The 21,701-nt window shown below is 42.3% G+C and overlaps 1 protein-coding gene across 2 annotated transcripts in view; it reads left to right on the forward strand.

Moving 5' to 3' along the window:
- The first annotated feature begins 608 nt into the window (after positions 1 to 608).
- Positions 609 to 21,701, forward strand: part of SLC36A4 (solute carrier family 36 member 4) — an 88,790-nt gene continuing 67,697 nt past the window's right edge. The window contains exons 1-8 of one of the 2 annotated variants that reach the window (XM_072337727.1): positions 609 to 686; positions 9,207 to 9,327; positions 10,797 to 10,887; positions 12,058 to 12,146; positions 13,168 to 13,263; positions 14,818 to 14,902; positions 20,208 to 20,432; positions 21,442 to 21,540. In XM_072337727.1, the coding sequence (XP_072193828.1) occupies positions 659 to 686; positions 9,207 to 9,327; positions 10,797 to 10,887; positions 12,058 to 12,146; positions 13,168 to 13,263; positions 14,818 to 14,902; positions 20,208 to 20,432; positions 21,442 to 21,540 (834 nt within the window). In that variant the 5' untranslated portion in view covers positions 609 to 658. The remainder of the gene's footprint in view (positions 687 to 9,206; positions 9,328 to 10,796; positions 10,888 to 12,057; positions 12,147 to 13,167; positions 13,264 to 14,817; positions 14,903 to 20,207; positions 20,433 to 21,441; positions 21,541 to 21,701) is intronic. The other variant, XM_072337735.1, reaches the window with a different exon arrangement.

A 21,701-nucleotide genomic window follows, 5' to 3' on the forward strand; every position in this document is an offset into this window, starting at 1 on the left:
TTAGTGGAACTTTGTAGATAAACTGAATTCATGATGCCTATATAGAATGGCCTGGGTTGAAAAGGACCTCAAAGATCAAGTTTCAACCCCCTGCTGTGTGCAGGGTCATTAGCCATCAGCCCAGGCTGCCCAGAGCCACATCCAGTCTGGCCTTGAATGCCTCCAGGGATGGGGCATCCACAGTCTCCTTGGGCAACCTGTTCCAGTGCATCACCACCCTCTGGGTGAAAAACTTCCTCCTCATATCTAACCTAAACCTCCTCTGTCCCAGTTTAAGACCATTCCCTCTTGTCCTATCGCTATCCACCCTTGCAAACAGTCATATTTCCTCCTGTTTATACACTCCCTTCAAATACTGGAAGGCCACAATGTCTCCCTATTCTACTTCACCCTGACCAGGGATTTAGACTGATCACAAGGAAGCACAGGGTGAAGCTCAGGTATGTCCCGACGCAGGCGCGTCTGACAAGGCGTCAACGCACCCAACATGGCGGCCACCGCCAACCCACCCCGGAGGACCAAACCCACTCTCTCCCGCGCGTCCTCTCCTTCCGGCCGCTATCTATGGTTCGCCCCCGCCAGGCGCGGCTCGGCGCATGCGCAGCAGCGGGCCGGCCGGCTCCACATTGGCGGAAGGGCGCGGAGAAGGCGGTGTGAGATGGACGCCGCTGGCGGGGAGGAGCTGGGTGAGCTGCGCCGTGCGCGTCGCCGGCGGGAGAAGCCGGTGGGCAGAGAGACGGCAGCTCGCCGCGGGGCGTAGAGAGGAGCGGCGTGAGGAGCGGCCGGACGATGTCCTTCCCCCTCCCCTGGAGGCGGAATGGTTCGGCCCACGGGGGGATGCGCTGCGGCGTTCGGCGCATCGCGGCGGGCGGGAGGAACCATCCCACAGGGGGAGGGGAGCGCTGCGCCGCCTCGCTCCTCATGAGCGGCCCGGAGCCGGTCCGGCGCTGTGGGGGCACCGGGCGGGGATGAGCAGAGCGGGGCGGGCCGGGGGCTCACGGGGGGCAAGTGTCGGCCTCGCTGCAAAGTGACAGGGAGAAGCTTCGTTGCTTCAGTCAGCTGCTCCGGTTTGCGTGAATGCCAGGGGTTGTCAGAGCCTCAGAACGAGGTTATTGCTATTATTGATGGGATTACCTGCTTAAAAATGTAGATAAACACATGATTAAACTTGAGATTTTTTTTTTTTTTTTGAAATTGCTGACCGGTCCCGTTGAATACATCTTTGGGTTGTACCTGCAGTAAGTTTGCAGATGGCACCAGGTTGGGAGTAAGTGCTGGTCTGATTGAAGGTAGGAAGGTCTTACAGAGGGATCTGGACAGGCTGGATCAATGGGCTGAAGCCAACTGCGTGAGCTTCAATGAGACACGGTGCTGGGTCCTGCACTTTGGTCACTACAGCCCCTGGCAACCCTACAGGCTTGGGCAGAGTGGGGGAAAGGATCTGGGACAGCTGGCTAATGGCTGGCTTGAATGCAAGTTAGCAGTGTGCTCAGGTGGCCAAGAAGACTGGTGGCATCCTGGCTTGTATCAGAAATAGTGCAGCCTGCAGGAGCAGGGAGCTGATGGTCCCCCTCTACTCAGCACTGGTGATGCTTCTCCATGAGTTTTGGGCCCCTCACTGCAAGGATGACACTGTGGCACTGGAAGAGGCTCATAGATGGGCAGTGAAGCTGTGAAGGGTCTGGAGCACTGGGGTTGTGTAGTCTGGAGAAGAGGGAGACGTGATTGCTCTCTGCAAGTGCCTGGAAGGAGGTTGTAGTGAGGTGGGGGACACACTCTTTTCCCAGGTAACAGCAATAGGATGAGAGGCAGTAGCCTCAGGTTGCACAGAGGAGGTTCAGATTGGATATCAGGACAAATTTCTCCTCAGGAATAGTGGTGAGGTATTGGGACGGGCTGCCCGGGGAGGTGGTTTCCCTTACCGTCCCTGGAGGTGTTCAGGAACCGTGGAGATGTGGTGCTGGGATGTGGTGTGTGGGCATGGAGGGGGTGGGCTGTTGGTTGGGCCAGGTGAGCTTAGAGGTCCTCTCCAACCTTAAGGATTCTATGAGTACTTAATAGCATTTAAGTTCTTAACCATGTGTCATCAGTTGATCACATATTAATCATGTAGAAATGCACACCTTGGTCTACATAGTGCGCTGGATTAAGTGAGACTTTGCAAATAGATGTGCTATTGTCAGCTGGGGTAAAAGAGCTTCTCTGCAGGAGCATAATAAGCTGTGAAGGCCCTTGGGTTTGTAATTCATGTCCTGTTGGTTTTCTGGATTTTGATGGTTTTCATGCAGAAGCAAACAATTCTTCCTGCTCACTCAGTGGCATTATCGACTTCTCAACCTTTATTAATAGAGAAAATCATATCGTAAAGCAGAATAAATTGGCTTCTACAGCACAGTCTGTAATGGAGAGAAACATACAATGCAAGATTACCTCCTTCTGCCCCAGATAATATTTAAAGCAGCTGCACTATGCATAGCACAGAGGGCGAGCAAAATATGTTAACTTTGAGTCTGTAAATAATGTTATCATGTAGCAGTTAATAAAAAGATAAATGGATCTTCTTTAACACACGAGTTTTCCTTTTAAATTTTAATTTTGGATTTTTTTTCATGTTTTCATTCCTCTTCATTCATCCAGATGGAGTTAAGGTAGCAGGAAATGAGCCGGGGGGCGTTGGTTGGTATGTGGTTGGATGGGATTATCTGTTAGCTCCCCCTGGGGCTAGGAAAGGACTCCTAAGCCATTCAGTCCAGGCAGTCGTGCTCTGGGTACTGCTGCTCATTAACCTCGTGCTCACTGAGAGCTGTTGTGGTGGTTGTGGTAGAGCTGGTGAGTCATGTGTGTTTATAGACAGTGCTGTGCAGTTCACCTGCAGAAAACACTGTGAAGGTTCTTCATAGGCTGAAGGTGAGGGTGTGGAGGAAAATACTTGTGGTTAAAGGCTTAGTTGAGAGTTATGTTGTGCGTTGCTTACTGAACTAGTTGTGGATTCCGAAAGCAAGTGTTAACTGTTTTCTCTGTGGCTAAATGTTTTGAGAGCCCTGGTGCTGGCTGCTGAGCTGAACAGCTTCTCCACGACTTCCAGATGATAAATGGACATCTGTAAATCAAATGGAATTGCTGTGCAAATGCCTCATCTTGCAGTGGTGGCTGTTGCCTGTGATGGTGCTGTGTTCCTGTGCTATGGACCAGGAGTGTATCTGCTGTGCACAGGCCTGGTTGTTAGTCTTGTCCCATGTAGAAGCCACAGCTTGGCTATGTGTGTGGGTTATCAGCGTAGCCCATGATAAAATACCAGCTTCAAATCGTATTTAGGCTAGTATATAGAATCAGTGCTTCTGATTTTTGCTTTTATGAAGCAATTAAAACAATAACAAATTAAATAGAGTCTGCATTCCTGTAACATACACTGTGAGTCACCCTCTGTTTGATAAACACTTTGTAGGACTGTGAATCTCCTGCTGTGTTTCTGGCTGTGTTAGAAGTTCTTGTGTAGGAGCTGTGAGTAACTGAAGTATCTGTAAGATTCAGTTTAATTAATGCTTTTGCCAGGCGTATAATGTACATAGATTGCTCCAAAAGTAATGCCTCCTATTTGTTTCCTTGTAAACGACAACAGATACGAAGAGCTCAGTGACACTGTTTGGTAGAGCAAAACTCTAGTTTTCAACATAGTCACCACTGCTAAATGTTTATATTTTTTTGCCAGTAATGAATGAGAGCCTGCATGCTACGCTCATAAACATCTGCACTGTGACCCACTGTCAGCATTGCTGGAACATACCGTTGCCTCAAACAGTGTCTATGATCACGATGCTCTCCATAAACGTTCAGCAAGCATTAATGAATGTCAGTGGGAACCATCTTTTTTCACACAAAAGCATCTAGTTGCACACTCTGCCCTTCCATGTTGGATACCGTTCTGCCCCTCTGCTGCCCTCTGGTGCGATGCCATAACACCAGCATCCACCTCCGGTGTTGTGGGCCGACAGAATAAAATAGGAGGCATTACTTTCAAGTAGTTACTCTAACAAGATCTGTCGTCTTCCATAAACAGAGTAAAACCAGCTGATACAAATGATGATAAGCCATATCCTGCCCTCAAATCTTTTTATGCTTACATGTCAAATCCAGTTCTTGCTGTTAGATCACGCTTCCCAAACCCTCAAGGGAAACAAAAACAAGTTGCTAAATTGATTTGGAAAGCAGGTTTTAGATAAGAATTTGCCCAGGGGGGTGAACTTCACTGAAGGAACAGCAGGAGATTATTTGACTGCGTTTTTCATATTTCTTTGTCTTTTAACTTGGTTGGCAGCTGTGGAAACAGCCTCATCCTTTTGTTGCTCTTTCAGCTATAGATGATGGAGTTTAGTTTTGTCCTTAGTGGAGCTGAGGGCTTCAGTTAATTTTTGGAGCGTTAATTGCTTGAGCAATACAGAGAAACTGACTGAAGTCCTTAGTGAAAATACGTTCGGTTGCAAGACTTTCTAACTAAGGGATTCCTTGAGTGTGCTACAGATAGGTTTAGAATTAAGTACATTTAGTAACAGCTCAACAGTTTCTTTGGCAGTAAGTCTATAGAGGTATGGTTGAATTGTAGGTGGTAGGAAGATGCACTGAACAGGAAATATTGGTCAGCATAACTTAAACATTGCATTACAATCACCTGCTGTATAGTAAGTGATTGCCTCATGGCTGAAGTTCCTCAGACGTCTGAGGATGCAGGATCGATGTTTGTGTGATGTAGCATAGCATGCATCTGTCATGGATCAGTGACGCCTTGTTGATTGTAGCAGTAACGCTTGCAGAGCTTTTTAGCATCCTTCTTTTGTGGGTGTTTGCAGAAGAGTGCAGAAACAACAAGAAATGTTGAAATAACAGGTGAGGATGAAGTGCTTGGTTTGACATGGTTTCTGTAGTAGGGCAAGCAGGAAAGGGGTTTGTATTAGCTGATAGAAAGACATTTGATAATTGTGTGGTACTTTGGCTGAGTAGAAGCAAAACATGCGTAGAAGTGAGTTGTCATTCTGTGCTGAATCATGAAATGTAATGCAAAAATCACGGAATCCACTTCCAGCCCCCTGCTGTGGGCTGGTTGCTGCCCACCAGATCAGGCTGCCCAGGGTTCCTGCCTATCAGAACCTCCAGGGGTGAGGCATCCACAACTGCTCTGTAAATACCATTATTGGAGTGGATCTTGAATAGTGTATAATGTTGGGTTGCATGTGGAGCAGGTACCTAAGGAAGACTGAGATGTATGCTATACCATATGCTTCATGAGGCAACGGTCAGCCAGGTTCACTTCCAGCTGAGGCTTGGCATGCTTGTGCTGGTCTTGTAGTTTGAATTTAATGCCCTATTTATGCTTGTTGGATCATGCTAGGAAGCAGTCTAAGTTAACACGCATATTCCATGCTAAAGCTCTGGCAGTGACTGTGTACTTCTCACAGACGGTCTCAGGCAGGCTGAGTACTTGCTCTTCTACTTTGTGGGTATGTATCTGCTCTGCAGGACAAAGGAAGGTTAAATTATTTTCACCAATGTGCTCTACACAACATGCTTGGATCCATTAGATGTGTGTAATATCCCAAATAAGCTCTCAGCAGAAGTATGGACTGTGCAGCTGGGACGCAGCTGCAGTACCTCAACAGTAGAGATCTACCATCAGACACAGAGGGATGCTGAGCAAGCTGCATGATCCAAAGATGATATTATGCCTTACTGCTGTCACTGGTGGCTGATTCATTCCTATACTGTAGCCCTAAGCTGTCCACGAGTCATGGGATCAAGGAAGAGTGATGGGAAGAAGGAGGCAATTCAGGAGCTTTGGAATGCCTAGTTATAGGTGGAGAGGTTGCAGTCCCTTTTTTGGATGATGAATCATTCTGGAAAGTCAGCATCTTCATTTTGTAGATGTGAGAACATCCTTGTGCTTCCATGCATGCTAAATACAGGGAGTTTAAATAAATCATGATTGTATATTTTGACTGACCTGCGTATGTCTTCTGTTTTGTAAATTCTTACATTCAAAAGCACTTTACTGTTTGTCACAATCAACTGCTGAGTGGGACAAATGAGTTCAGGGCTCAAGCCCAGAAGGTAAAGCTGACAGGGGAATGGAGCAGTGAGTGTCTGCTGCAGGCAAGTGATGAAGAGGTGGATGAAGCTGTCTTTAAACAAGTGGAAGAAGCCTTCTGCTTGCAAGTCCTGGTTATCGTGGGGGTGTTTACCCTCCTAATGCCTTCTGGGAGGCAGTGTCACAGTGTGCAAAGAAATGAGGATCTGAATTAAATGACCGGTTATTGCAAATATGAGTGTTTTGCTTTGTACAGTGGTTCACACGTCTTTGTGGAATGTACTGAAATAATACTGACTTTGTAAAAAATATAAGACCAAATAAACCATAAAAACATGCACAGTTCTTATTTTCTTAGAGGGATCTGCTTTGAAGTAGTCCCTCAGTGAGCTACAAAAGAAAACCCACAAGGCCAGGTTGGCTGGGGTCCCGGGCTATGTGATCTACTGCTTGATTTAATAGTTGGCTGCCCTGCCTGTGACACGGGGGTTTGAACTAAATGATTTCTGTCCCTTTCAACCCCAAGACACTCTATGATGGTTCTATGGTTGTTAGACTCACTGTTTCAAAATATGAATATGTTCCTGATTGTGTGCCTGCTGGGTGAAACCTCAAGAATTGGCACTTTGTTTGGGCTGATGTTAGAGGGGAAAGACTTGGTGAGCACTGAAATGAGCACAGCAGTAACTCAGCTTAGGGAGACAGGTCATGGTGTCCTGCAGTACAGCTCAGCTCAATGCACCGGCAACAGAGGGAGGGCACCTCTTTGCTGACCCTTCTTCTGGTCAGTACAGATAGTATAAACCATATAGTGAAAGGTGATTAAATCTATCTCAACTTGTGTAATTAGAATACGGCCGAGTATCAATTTGCTGTACACTATACTGTCCATTTAGATATCTGACTTCTGACACTGCGTTCCACTGCGCTCCTCTTGTTTTTTTCCAAGTGCCTTCAATACTGGTGTCATTGACACTTAGTTCAGATGAGTTGGTGCTGTCTTTAGGTGAGGTTGATCTACACGCTTGGGTTTTAACTAGCTGGATTTCAAGGTGAGACTGGATCAGGCCATGGGTAGCCTGATGTAGGTGTATTATCCCTGTTCATTGCAGGGGAATTGGACTAGATGGCCTTCAAAGTTCCCTTCCAACTCTAAGGGTTCTATGATAAACTGCCTTCTATCTTATTGGATACATAACACCTGTTCAATAGTTGTTTGAAGTTCCTGGTGCTTGTGTTTGGCTTCATTGCCCTGCTGTGGGGTTAGACTTAAGGTTTAATAAAGATCTTTTTGAATAGCTGATTTTCAGCGTATTCAGTATTTCCTATCAGGCTTTGTACACGTATCTTGTTTTTACATCAAGTAGTGATTTTATTAGGTTGATTACAAGAAGTCCCTAAATAAAGCTTTTACCTGGCAAGTGTGTGTTCCGCCACGTACTTTGGAAATGCCATCCCTTCTTTGAAATGCTTCTGCAGTGGCACCGGTGTTACACATCTGTTTGAGATCTGTTTTATGAATGGGTGCTGCAGAAGGCAAATAACCTTTTTGCTGTTGGCAGGATTTGGTTTATTTAACTGTAATCATTTAGAAATGGTTATAGTTTAATCAACATGGAACTGGCAAAAGCTGTTAGTGTTGTCTGAGAGGCAATTTTCACTGCAGGCTGCTTGCTGTTGCTTAGAGCTGTTATTTAACTGGATAGCAAGATTGCTTATGTTGACTGCAGCGTCAGTTTATGCTGCTTTAAAAGGATCTTGAAATTACAGTTCAAGCATGTAGTGTAATTCAGTTATCTAGGTTCTCCTGACAGTGATAGGGGATATCTTTTAGTGTACCTGTTGTACCAGTCAGTTGTCTTGGATACAGGACTCAAAGGTGTAATGAGTAGGTCTGTGATGATACTACGCTGGGAGGAGTTGTTCACTACCTCAAGGATAAAGAGGCATTGCAGTGAGATCCTGATGATTTAAGAGAGCTGGATGACCAACCATAATGAGTTTAACAGGAGAGAGCGCTGAATTCTGCATCAAGGTGGGGCAGCCCTGAATGAGTGTACAGACGTGGGGATGTAGATGCTGTAGAGCAGCCTCAGGGAAAGGGATCTGGGGGTTGGTTGGCAAGTTGGATGTAAGTCAACAGGGTGCAGCCAAAGGGGCCAACAGCACGCTGGGTGCATCAGGCCTTGCACTGCACTGCGCTGGTGCATCCTCACCTCCAACACTGGCACTTGTTTGAGAACCACAATACAAGAAAGATATTAAAGAGGATCCAAATGAATGTTACAGAGATGGGGGAGGGTCTGGAGGACAAGGTGTATGAGGGGCGGCTGAAGTCCGTGGTGTGCTCAGCCCAGAGCAGAGCAGGCTGAGGGGAGGCCTGATGGTGGCTGCAGCTCCTCACAGGGAGTGGAGGGGCAGCGCTGAGCTCTGCTCTGTGTGACAGCAACAGGGCTCAAGGGAACAGCATGGAGCTGTCAGGAGGGCAGCTGGGGGTGAGGGAAAGGGGCTGCACCAGAGGGCGGTGGGCAGGGAACAGCCTGCACAGGGCAGTGGGTACGGCCTCAAGTGCTGGAGCTCAGGGAGTGTTTGGATGCTGCTCTTAAACATTGGGTTTGATTTTGGGAGGTCTGGAGGTCCTGCATGGAGCTGGAGAATCAGCTCTATTTGATTCTTGTTGGGTCCCTTCCAACTTGAGATACTCTGTGATTCAGTGGTAGGATGGAATGGCCGGGTGGAGGTTGCCCTTACTTTCTGCTTGTAAGATCTGGGCATTCAAGATCAATTTTGTCCTTTTCTAGCACTGGATGACTTTTCTTCCCGTATGTTGTATCAACTTTTGAAACTGTATAAACCATCATTGTTTTGATGATACAAAGTCGTTTTCCTTAAATCTGTGGTGTCTGGCCATAAACCAGCCTACTTTTGAATAATGTGAATGTGCACCCCTTTAAAGTGAGACAGCATTTCTTCTGTAGACATGTGATGTAAATAGCTATCTCTCCAAGCCAGCTTTGTACTTGGTAACATAAAGGAATCTCAAGGACTGGCAAATTACTTAAAATTGTCTTTTATTTCTAAACAATACATTTCTGCCTAAGACTAAGTTTGTTTTGACTCTGTTGTTTAGACATGGAAGTAATGAAGCCCTTGATTGATGAACAAAATTCAGATGTTTCGGATGAGGAGCGCGAAAACAGTTTGCTGCCAGTTGAGAAGCATTACCAACTTGACAGTGAAGAAGGCATTACGTACGTATTATTCTTAACTATCAGCTTGTTAAAATTTGTTGCCTCCAACTTTCTTCTCATAAGTAGCTTACCAAACTCTTAAGTGGTTTACCTGCAGCCACGCTATGGTTCTGTAGGTATACTTAGATACATTGATGCATAGATACTTAAGATACATTGGTAATAGATTATTTGTTGAAGCTATGTTTGAAGAACTTGTAAGGTCTGTTTTTGTTGTTTTTTATTGTGTAAAGCTGTCATAGTCACAAAACACAATTCTGACAGGTAATTATTTTGAGTGTTGTTATTATAAAATAGCTTAGATGAAACTTTGAATCTTTCTGATACAGAATGACAATAAAATTACACAGAAAATGGCCTTTAGCAAGCTGGAATTGGGACCTGGAGGTCAGATTTATATGTCCTATGCGAAGGAACTCATTTCTAGAGAATAATAAGAGCATCCTTTGAATGTGCTGTACCACTTTAAAGTAGGTAGAGCAAAGAGATGGTTTACAGATCATCCTTATCAATGATCTAGACAGTGGGATTGAGTTAACCCTCAGCAAGCGTGTTGATGATACCAAGATGACACAACAGGAAGGAAGGCTTCCATCCAGAGGGATCTGGACAGGCTCAAACAGTGTGCCCATGTGAACACAGTGAGGTTCAAAAACACCAAGGGCAAGCTGTTGCATTTGAGTTGGGGCAGTCCCAGGTATGTCTGCAGACTAGGAGAAAACACTGGGAACAGCTGTGCAGAGGTGGAGAAGAACCTGATGGTTGAAAAGCTGGAAGGCCAACTGTATCCTGAGCAGCATCAACAGTGTAGTGGACAGCAGGATGAAGGTGGTGGTTGTCCCCGTCTACTCTGCACTCAGGAAGCCCCATATGGAATACTGCATCCAGTACAAGAAAGACATAGAGCTGTTGGAGCAGGCTCAGAGGAGGGTCACAAAGATATTCAGAGGGCTGGAACACTTCTGTGAAGAAAGGTTGAGGGATCTGGGCTTGTTCATTCTGGAGAAGACAAGGCTCTGGGGTGGTCTCATCACGGCCTTTTGTGCTTGAAGGGAGCTTGTAACAGGAGGGAGAAGTGACTTTTTGCATGGTCTGATGTTGATAAGACAAGAAAGAACAGTTTTACAAATATACTTAGATTGGATGTTAGGTAGAAATTTTCACTGAGAGGGCAGTGAGGCCCTGGTACTGGCTTCTCAGAGAAGCTGTAAATGCCCCATCCCTGGAGTTGTTCAGAGCCAGGCTGGATGGGACCCTGGGCTGCCTGATCTAGTGGGTGGCAACTGTGTTCATGGCAGGGAATTGGAACAGATGTTCCTTAAGGTCTCTTCCAACTGAAGCATTTCTTATATGCTAATAAATGATGGAGTAAAATAAATATGCTAATAAATGATGGAGATAAATTTTCCCCATCCAGCGTGAGTGTGCTCCTAATGTGGTTGTGTGATGTGTTCTGTTTGTATCCTTAGGTTTGTACAAACGCTTACCCACCTTCTCAAAGGAAACATTGGAACTGGGCTTCTTGGTCTACCACTTGCACTAAAAAATGCTGGCATTGTGGTAAGATTGAATCATTTTTCATAGATAGTAAAATTACCTATGAAGATCTATAAATACGTGACGGAGCCTGAAAGATGATATAGTTGCCATGTGTACCTACCTACTTTGGGTTGTTTCCTATTTTTCCTTTTCAGTGTGGTAAGGATGTAAAAGTTGACCAAAAAACGAAGTTTTTTCTTTAAATCTCGGTAATTCTGTTAGAATATGTCATATTTTTGCTTGGCCAAAACGTTGCTTTTTCTGTAGAAAGCAACAGCAACAAAAAAAAAACAAACCAACAACAACAAAAAGAAAAGTCTGAAAACAGAAAAAAATTGATTCATTCAGGTTCTTGTGAATGGGATTTGGTTCTGGGTTGATCTCATCTTTACCCAGACTTTTCTGTAGCCAGATTGTATGTCAGAGGGTGTACTGCTTTCTTCTTAAATTAGTCTTCCGTTTCTGAGCACAATTAGTTTACACCAACTAACAAACAGTATCATTTTCTAAGGTAGTGCAAATTTCATCGAGTGTAATTTTTAACTAAATGAGACAGTTCTTTATTATAGGAGGCTTAATGTAAGGACGAAAGTTATGTGTATAGCAAGTACCTTCCGTGAAAACTTGTGGTCAATCTTATGTTCTAAAAGAAATTGCTTAATTCAGAAATTATCTGTGACTCAGAATGGTAAAAGTTAGCAGGGGACTGATTGTGACAAGGTTATTTTTTCCCCCCTTTGTTTTTATTTTTTATTACACTGCACATCATCAGCTGTTCTAATGTAATGGGAACAAGCCTTGAAAATGGCAATGCTGATGACAATGAAATGGGATAGAAATGTTCAGTGTTCAACCTTCTCTTGTGGTAATTCTTTTGATGAATATCTTAATGAAACCGTTAATGGGGGAAGTTGTTTGTGCCCCCTTGCTATTCACTGCATGATCATCTCTAAGACATCGTCTATCAGACAGTCAGTTAAAAGGGAGGAATGCCATAGAAAGTCAGCTGCAAATCCTCCAGTGGGTTGGGGGAGGGGAGGTTGCATAACATTTGAATCCTTAAAATCTATTTATGTGCTGAAATGTGAATTTTTTGCATGTAAAAATTTTACTCCAGTGTATTTTCATGAGAAGTTCTGTTTATATTACTTTTGTTGTTTATATCCTTCCTTCTTTTTGTCTCGACACCAGGTTGGACCAGTCAGCCTTGTGATCATAGGAATTATATCCATTCATTGTATGCACATCTTGGTACGTTGCAGCCACTGTCTATGTCAGAGGTAAATGTGGAACTACTCACTCTGTTGCTGAGTTGGAATGTTATTTTTTTTCTTCTCCAGTTCTGATTTTTGGTCTGTGGAATGACACGACATTGTGGCAATTTCTTCAGCTCAAAATCTTGTACTTAACAAAAGGGATGCACATAGTTTTGGTACAACTGCAACTGATAGCTGTGCTTTGAGCAACACTACATTAATACATTGCAAAAAAATTATCTGCTCCTACACAAAATTAAGCTGGTTTAATATATATTGTCCAATTTCCTGTTCCCTCTCTTAATAGGGAGGTAATCAGGTCTTTGTCATTACAGTATTAGTGGCTTACCTTCAGTCCTTTAGCCCTCTTTTATCTGCATAATTTTCTTAGCTTCTGAAACTTCACAGCTCTGAAAAATGTTCAATTTATAAATTGTCAGTTTATGAACACAGAATAAACAGAGAGTTGTTAATTTATTTTATGCTTACATGTGAGCTCCATTTCTTTGGACTGTGGCAATTGGATTCTTCAAAATCGTGGTGCTAAGAGATGTGTTAAAATGATAACAGTGAACAGATAAATGCTACACATTATTCCAAATGAGATCTAGAACACTTTGGGAAAAGTGGTTTCAAATTGGGCAGACAGTATTTCCATTAGTAGTCGTTGTCATTAACCACTTCTATATTGGTCAGGTGTTAAAGGGCAGCAGTGAAAATTCTCATACTAATGTTTCTGAACTGAAATCACACAAAGTAGTGAGCATCCATGTAGCTGGGAAAGCTGTCATTCAGAAAAAAACGTAAACTGATTTAGTGTTATTGAATTAATGGGGAACAGCTTTGGTTTACTTGCTTAGGGAGTGCTAAGATATTCCTTCGTGTGAGAAGGAAGCCCAAGCTGTACTTCTAAAATTCAGTAACTGCAGAGTGGAGTCACAAATGATTCCTTATAACCCTGTGAGGCCACCAGCCTTCTCAGGGTGGAGATCTAGGCTCTGATTGTTTCTATTAACTCCATTCTTTCTTCATTTCTTGATCTCAGGTTGAAAAAATCCTCACTGGGTTATAGTGATACAGTTAGTTATGCCATGGAAGTGGGGCCTCTGACTGCCCTTCAGAAAAGATCCTCTTGGGGAAGGTAAGTTGACAGTGGAATTTAATTTAATAAATCAGTTATTAAAATGAATGGCTACACTTGGAGTGGTTGGGAGATTTGCCTTTTATTGAGATGTAGCTAGTTCTAAAAATGTGTTCTCCGTACTTGGAACAACAAATACTGTCACATAAAATTACTTCCTGGAGTCAACTTGTACGCTGGGAATGACTGGGGAGTAAGTCTGTCTGTAAGGCATTTCATTTGTAAGGAGCTGTGAAGGAAGGAATTCTGACATGTAGAACAGGAAGGCATATGGTATAACAAGAAGTTCATTCTGTATTGTCTAATGTAGCAATGAAAGTTTCTGCCGGCTTTTACCACAAAGGCGTTTCACTGCATCAGACTTTGCTTTCTGAGCGAGTTGATACTGCAAACATGAATGACTTTGTGTGTTTAGTTCAGAAGGGATCAAAGCCATCTTTTATTTCTGAAAGATCATAGAGAAATAGTTACTACATTGTAACAATATTATTCCAAATGAGAACAATAGTTACAGGAGCAGCCTGCAGGTATTGATAGCTTGTTGTCTCTCTTAAATACTTAATCCCTCTTGGAAAAAAAGAGCATCGTGTTGTCTTTGCCATCTGTTGCTGTATAGCTTACGGTATGACTACACAGTGAAACTGAAAATCTGAGTTGCTGTTCCATGTTAATTGTAAGGTTTTTTTTCTTCTCCTGAGGAGAAGAGTATTTTTGTCTTGTTATTTTCAAGGATTTAGCACTTCGTGTTGTGTGTTTTGGTTGTCACTTGATTTCACGTGGGACCGAGGGAAGTTGTGTTTCAGGATCTTTAGTGATGACTTCATAGGAATGGACTAGAGCTGAGAATAGAGGGAGATTGGGCTGCAATAGAGTGGAAATACTGTAACACACCAAAGAGTTACATGCCACTCGTGACAGTTCTGTATCCACAATCACTGTGCTTCTGCAAATCTGTTCACTGGGGCATTTCTCTACTGAGGAACTATTAAGAGAGTTTCATTATGATGTGTCTTCAGGCCACCATCCTATGAATCATTATTCAAAAACAATATGAACCATAGTTTAGAATGTTGTTTTTTTCCCAAGAGACACAGCGTCTGAATGTGTATGTGGATACGTTTGTATAGATCCAATTAGCTGTGAAATGTTTGTCATCTTGAATTGCTGGAGCTTATGTAACTAAGACTGTATGAGATATTTCATCTCTGGTATCAGTGGAAGACAGCTGTGTTGTAGTGCTAAATTACTGCAGCAGAAGTTATTTGCAAACTGAGTGTATATGTCCATTGCTTATATTTGTGCAACACCGTTAAATGTTTGATTTTCCTTTTATGACACTTTAAAGCATGTGATATACCTTAAAAAAAAAAAAAAAGCTTACAAAATCACTTCCACCACCAAAAAAGCCACAAAACCACTTTATTTTTGTCAGAAGAGGAACCTACATTCCAGTGTTGGTGAGATTAATTTACAGGAGTTATAATTGTGTGTTAGATAGAAATAGGTTAACATATGGGAACTGTAATGTATGTTTGTTTGTTTTTCCTTTCTCAGGTATATTGTGGACTTTTTCCTAGTGATAACACAGCTGGGATTTTGCAGTGTTTATGTCGTATTCTTGGCAGAAAATGTTAAACAAGTGAGTAAAGATACTGTATGGGAACAGCTTTGGCATTAGATTTCTTTTTCATTACTTTCATTTCCTTCTGCAGTCCAGAAGCACTTGTAGAGTGTGGAGCTGAGAGATGCACAGAATACACACTGTCATGGTTTCCTCCAAATTGCTTTTGGAAAAAAGGGGCAGTGTGCAAAGTGATCTAAATTTGCTTATTGTGCAGGTGGTTGTAGATTCATTGCCCTCTGATTTGTTTGTCAAATTTCAAAGTGAATGTTAAAAAATGGTAAAAAAAACCATGACTGCATCTGGTCCTGCATCCAGTTTTCTCTGAACATTTCTGTTTTATCGGGTCTCGCTGCTGCCTTTTTTTAAACCTCTGATCTCCTACGTGTGTTTCACCCTTTTTGTGTTACAGGAATCTTTCTTTTAACCTGTTTCTGTTTAATCTCTTCTGTTTTCCACACCTGTCTTGCAGTTTTTTGGCTGCTTATTGTCTCACAGAATCTGTTGAATCTAAACCAGTCCTGATCTTGCTCTTAAAAAAATACCTGGTCTTGGGATTTCCATAGCCTCTCAGTTAATTGGTTCCAATGCTTTGTCATCTGTTAGACAACTTATTTGTGTCTAAACTAGAATTGATTATTTGCAATCTAAGTCTGTTGTTTCGTGCTCTGCCTCCAAGTATTTTATTGCATTTTAAGTATGGATGCCTTTTACATTTTTGAATATTGATATCACATCTCTCCTCATGTCCTTTTTAATCTAAAATTTCTGATTTCTTCCATCTTTATTTAGATGTTTTCTTACTTTCTGTGAACATTCTGCAGTTGGTTACGTTCTTTTTGCTAAGTTGTATCTGAGCAGTTTTTTATGCTAGTCCCGTTGAAGTTTTACTTGTGACCAGTAGACTTGAGAGGTTTTTTAGCAGGTCTTGAAGTTCGTATTCCAGAACTGACATTTGAGTGTAATGATCATCTTGCAGGAGCATGTCGTTATTTGTTCATGATTGATTTGTGATTCACTGTGACTTCTTGATCCTTCACTGCACAGTTACATGCTGGCATTTCTTCTAGTTCATTTTATACTGATAGTTTTTGCTTGCCTATGAAATTCTTTATTTGTCCTTACTGAATTGATGTTTGGCAGATCTCAAGGCTGAATTTTCCTTCTGCATTCTTTCACTTTCCATTTGAAAAGACGTTTAACCCATGCTTACTACATCCCTGCTATTAATGAAAATGTTAAATATTACTGCTTAAGAAGCATTTCATGTCTTCATGTAGTATTAAACGGATGCATACAAACACGTATCAAGATGTTGTATACTTTAAATATGAGTATTAATCATTAGAGAACTACTGTGATTAGTTTATGCAAGCTTTAGATGTCTCAGGCTGTCTAAAAGTCAAATATTTTGTAATGTTGGATTTATGAAAAAGTCAATTAAAACTTGCAAGTTTTAATGAACCGCAGCCAGGAATGTCTGTATACCTCCCAAGCTGCCCTCAAACTTTTCAATAAAACCAGACTGTCCTTTTTGTGCCACACAGTCATTTGTCACTGATAAAACCAAACAAAAACATGCATGGGAACACACACACTGGAACTCACCTGAAGCATTACTGCTCTAACACACACAGCATGAGGAATAAGCAAGACCATCTAGAAGCCTTTGCTCGGTTCTAGAGCTACGACATTGTTGACATAAGTGAGATTTGGGAGAAGTCCTGTGGCTGTTGTGTCACGATGGACAGTTGTAGGCCCTTCAGCAGCAGCAGTCAGGAAGGGCGGTGAGGGCTGGCACTGTGTGTGAGGGAGGAGTTGGGCTGTTCCTTATTCAAGGATATCTTGAGATTGGCTACCCTTGCTCTTGTGGGTAACTTTTAACTTCCCACATGTTAACTGACAACACGTACATTGGTGTTGTGCATGTACATCTAGCAATACATACTGATCATACATCTGATACAAACAGGCCTGGAAAATTCCTGAGGTGCACTGAAGAGAACTTCATAGGTACAAGGGGTTCTAATAAGGCACAGGTATGTACATTTGTTGCTTGTAAAAAGAGAGGGCTTTATGGGAGAAGTGATGACTGGTGATTGTCTTGGCCATGGTGACCATAAAGTAGAATCATAGAATCATAGTAGTCAAGTTTTAAATTTTTGGTAATAGGAGGAAAACTGCCACCAAAACTTTGACCCTAGATATAGGGAGAGCAGACTTTAGGCTGCTCAAAGAACTAATTAGCAAGGTCCCTAGGAACCTGCTTTTGAAGATAGCGGGGTCCATCAGTGCTGGTTGCTTTTCAGGAGCCATCTCTGAAGAGTTCAAGAGCAGGTAATTCCAAAGTGTCAGAAGTCAAACAGAGGGGAGGACTGATGTGGCTGAGCAAGGATCTTCTAGAGCTTGGTTGGGAAAGTTAATGGGTGTTAGAAGTGAGGCTGGGCAGCATGGGAGGGCTACAGAGATGCTATTTGCCATTGTAGGGAGGGGGTCTGTGCAGCCAAAGCTGTGTTAGATTTGAAGCTGGCCAAAACTTCAAGGGACAACAAAATGTTTCTTTTCCTTTTTTTTTTTTTTTGAAGTATGTTAACAGCAAATTGTTCCATTACTTAATGAGGATGGTCACCTAACAGAACAGGGACACAGGCAACGTAGAGACACTTGCTGACTTCTTTGGCTCTGTCTTCAGCTCCAGTGATGAGTGCTGGGATGCTCATAGCCCTGAGTTATGGAACTTTTACTGGAGTAGTGATGGACTTCCAGCCAATTTATTTTGACCTTAAGCAAAAGAAAAGACTGATCACCTGTTTTATAAGTTTAGCTTCCAAAAACTTTTACAGAAAACCCATTGCTGCTTTCTCGAAGAGCTGAAAGCTGGGAACAGAACTTACAGAGGAAACAAACTCTGTAAAAGCAGTAGCTGTGGAGACTCATGATGTGTACCCTGTGAGTGAATTCAAGTCATCAGCAGTTCAGAAGTGCAATTTACAAGTATATATGATGTACATTGCCCTGTGCCCTTTCTTATGGGAGGGAGGTGGTGTTTGCTTCTGGGCAACTTTTCTGTTTGCAGAATTCTGTCCCTTAGAGGGCACCAAAGAACAGAAATTAAACAGCTTTAAATCTGTTTATTTTGGTTAGTGGAAGAATGAGGTAGGTGAGCAGGAGAAATGAGGGAGTGGAAAACTAAGCTAAAGGAAAATCATAGTATTGGTGTTAATGATCCTAATCCTTGACCAGTACTCTTGCTATTACGAATAGCATGCATTCTGATTATCATCAATGCACAAAATGTCTGAGGTTAGCAGGGATCTGCCAATGCCTGCTCCAGCTGTGCTCCAGCAGGGGAACCCAGGGCAGGCGTACCTAGGGCCACATCCAGACAGCTTTGGAAGACCTCGAAGGAAGAGACCCCACAACCTCTCTGAGCAACCTGTGTCAGTGCTCCATCATCTGCGCAGCACAGAAGTGCTTCCTGGTGTTTGGAGGGAGCCTCTTGTGTTCCAGTCTGTGTCCAGCTGTTGGCAAGTCAGTGTGTGCAAACTTGACAGCCACACGGAACAAGGCAGAACTTCCACTGACATCTCTTATTTGATATTCCTAGTTAAAACTAGTACCAAGCCAAACTTTGCAGTCTTTTTCCCTTGTTTTATCTACGATTTCAGAGTGGTGACAATGTGAGTCTAAATATTTATTTAATCTTTTGAATTCTGGAATGTTGATACACCCTTCTCACTGCTGGAGATGTAGTGTAGCTTCTGGTTCTAAATCTATTCTGGTTATTCTGTGGGATTAGAACAATGCTGACTGCATTACCTTGGATTTTTCGGGATGATTTGTGCTTCAAGTCTGTTTCTAATTGTATTAAATTTCAAAGAAAGTGTTTCTAAAGGAGTTTCTTCCTGGGGCATCAAAGAAACTCGGGCTTGTGATTTCTAGATATGTCTGTCAGGATGCAAGTAAGGTCTTAAATGTAAAGACATCTAGAATCTGGGAAGAATGGCAAAACTGGAACAAAGAGTGGGGGGTGATTGCAACAAGACTGGACAAGGGACACAGTGGGATAGACAACAGAGTCTGCCCAGAAGATCACAATCTCCTTTCTCTCCACAGTTACTTTGCTTTTCCTGCTTGAGTAACAGAAGACCTCAAGTGGAGAGTCTTGGCTCTTATCTACTTGGCTCATGAATATTTGCTGAGTTTGCTGGAAAGGTGTCATTTTCTCATTGTTTGGTGATAAAGCTAAAATATGCAAACACATTCTTTCTGTGTGGGAGCATTTTATTGGATCTTTGGCAGTTTGAAGATGACCTGTCAATAGGATGAACTGTGAAACATTTTTGTGTCCTTTTCATTGCGAACTACAGGACTACAGTGACAGAAAGAGTAGGATTTGGAATATAAGCAAGAAGAGTGGTCTTGGTTGAAGCAACTAAGGAAACTGAATTCTTCTGACACTGTTCTTACATGAAGCATGTTTGTCAATTAAACTGAATTTTCTACACTTGCTAACTGTGCGTGCCTCGTATCAGGAGTATGTTGGCCAATTTTGCACAAGTGCATAATCTTCACAGATAGAGCTGAAGTTAGCGGATGCTGTGCTTGGGATATATAAATGAAAAATGTAATGAAAAGTGGAGTATATAAATAAAATTAAGTGAAGCACTACTGTAAAGGAATCTGTTTCAGACATCACACACCATCATGAATTTCTGATTGAGGTACTGTGACACATAGAATAAAAGTTATTAGGTATCAGAAGTTATGCTGCTTGCTTAGAACTGTTATGACTAGATACAAATACTTGTATGTAATAGTAGTACTAGCAATGGGACTACATGGAATAGCCTCAAGTTGCTCCAGGAGAGATTCAGGTTGAACGTTAGGGAAAATTTCTTCTCCAAACAAGTGGTTAGGAGCTGGAATGGGCTGCCCAGGGAGGTGTTGGAGTCACCATCTGTGGGGGTGTTAGAGAAACATTTAAATGTTGTACTGAGGGACATGGTTTAGTGGGAAGTATTGGTGGCAGCTGGATGGTTGGATTGGATGATCTTGGAGGTCTTTTCCAACTTTGGTGATTCTATGATTCTGTGCTCATGTAGATTTCTTCTTTAGTCACGAATGGGATTATGGTGAGGTCCTTTATGGCCCAGTTTCATCATTTATCTTGAGGATGAAACATTTGCCCTTTCTCTTTGCATTTTGAGTATAGAGAAACCCAAATGCTTGACATTCAGTGCCGGAAAAAACTGGAGCATGATGTCTAATGTGACCACTCAATGCTGCTTCTATTGAAAACGTTTCTTTTTTTTCCTTATAGATCCATGAAGGATTTTTGGAAAACGAAGCTGCTATAAATGTCAGTGTTACCAGCAATTCTTCGGAGAAAAGGAGTACTGATTTACGAATATACATGCTTTGTTTCCTGCCATTTATAATCCTTCTGGTCTTCATTCGTGACCTGAAGAGGCTGTCCTTGCTTTCATTTCTAGCCAATCTCTCCATGGCTGTCAGCTTGGTGATCATTTACCAGTATATTGTTAGAGTGAGTACAGAACAGTTTATTATTATTATTATGGATGTGGTTTTTACATGTTGCTTAGGATAGTTAATCTCTGACCAATAATTTCTGACAATTTCTGAAAGTCAGAATTATCTTGTAATTTGGGCTAACGGGCACCTTACCACTCAAGACACACTTTAAACATATTTTTATGGTATTTTTGAAATAATGGTTAATATTGCTGTACTTAAGATACTGAAAATATGGATTATACAGTTTATTGAGTCTTTGAGTGGAAGAGAGTGGAGTGCACTCAAAACTGCAGAGGTCAGTCCATCCCAATGCATTCCAATGGAAGAAGAGTTTCAGAGTTTGTTTCTGGTGTTTCTCCAGTACAATTACTTATTTAAGGACAGGTACTGCATTCTTCTGTCTCCTAAGATGTTTTTTGATTTTTCTGGATTGCTGCTGTTTTTAATGTTCCGGGGCACTTGGAAATAGAACAAATTGAAATGGTGGCTGAAAACATATACAGAAACCTCTACATTTTTTCATTTGTACGATTTTGGAAAGTATAAATAGTGAACACCATTGCATGCACAGTACCTAGATATATGGTGTGTGGTGTATGGTGCTACTTGTAGAGAAAGCTTTCTTGCAAGTCATAATAGAGGCAGGAAACAGAGAATGAGGAGGAAGGCAGGAAATATAGCTCGAGGTGTTGGCTAGAGTAGAATCATAGAATCACAGAATGGCCTGGGTTAAAAAGGACCACAGTGATCATCCAGTTTCAACCCCCTGCTGTGTGCAGGGTCACCAACTACGAGACCAGGCTGGTCAGAGCCACATCCAGCCCTCCCTTGAGGCACCTCCAGGGTCTGGGCGTCCACAACCTGGGGTAGAAGGCAGAAGTTCCACACAAGAGATTGGGGAAGACTATTCTTTTGTCAACATCTGCTGATTTTTCTTTCCTAGAGACTAAAGCAGCAATCAGAACTGTAGGATCAACGGATGTTATTTATGTAGTGCTGTTTTGCTTTGTTTTCATTAGGATATAGCAGATCCTCGAAAACTGCCTCCCATGGTTGGCTGGAAGAAATATCCACTATTTTTTGGAACAGCAGTATTTGCTTTTGAAGGAATTGGTGTGGTAAGTTGTTATCATCGACTCTTCAAAATATGCCTGATGGTGAAATATAAACAGTTTAAAGACTTTTGGTATTTATTTTTTCTTGTTGAAGCAATAATCTTCCAGGTATATGAAATGTATTATAATTTATCTCAGCTAAAAGTTGAGGACAGAACATCCCT

This window comes from Excalfactoria chinensis, chromosome 1, assembly GCF_039878825.1.
Source record: "Excalfactoria chinensis isolate bCotChi1 chromosome 1, bCotChi1.hap2, whole genome shotgun sequence".
Classification (NCBI taxonomy): domain Eukaryota; kingdom Metazoa; phylum Chordata; class Aves; order Galliformes; family Phasianidae; genus Excalfactoria; species Excalfactoria chinensis.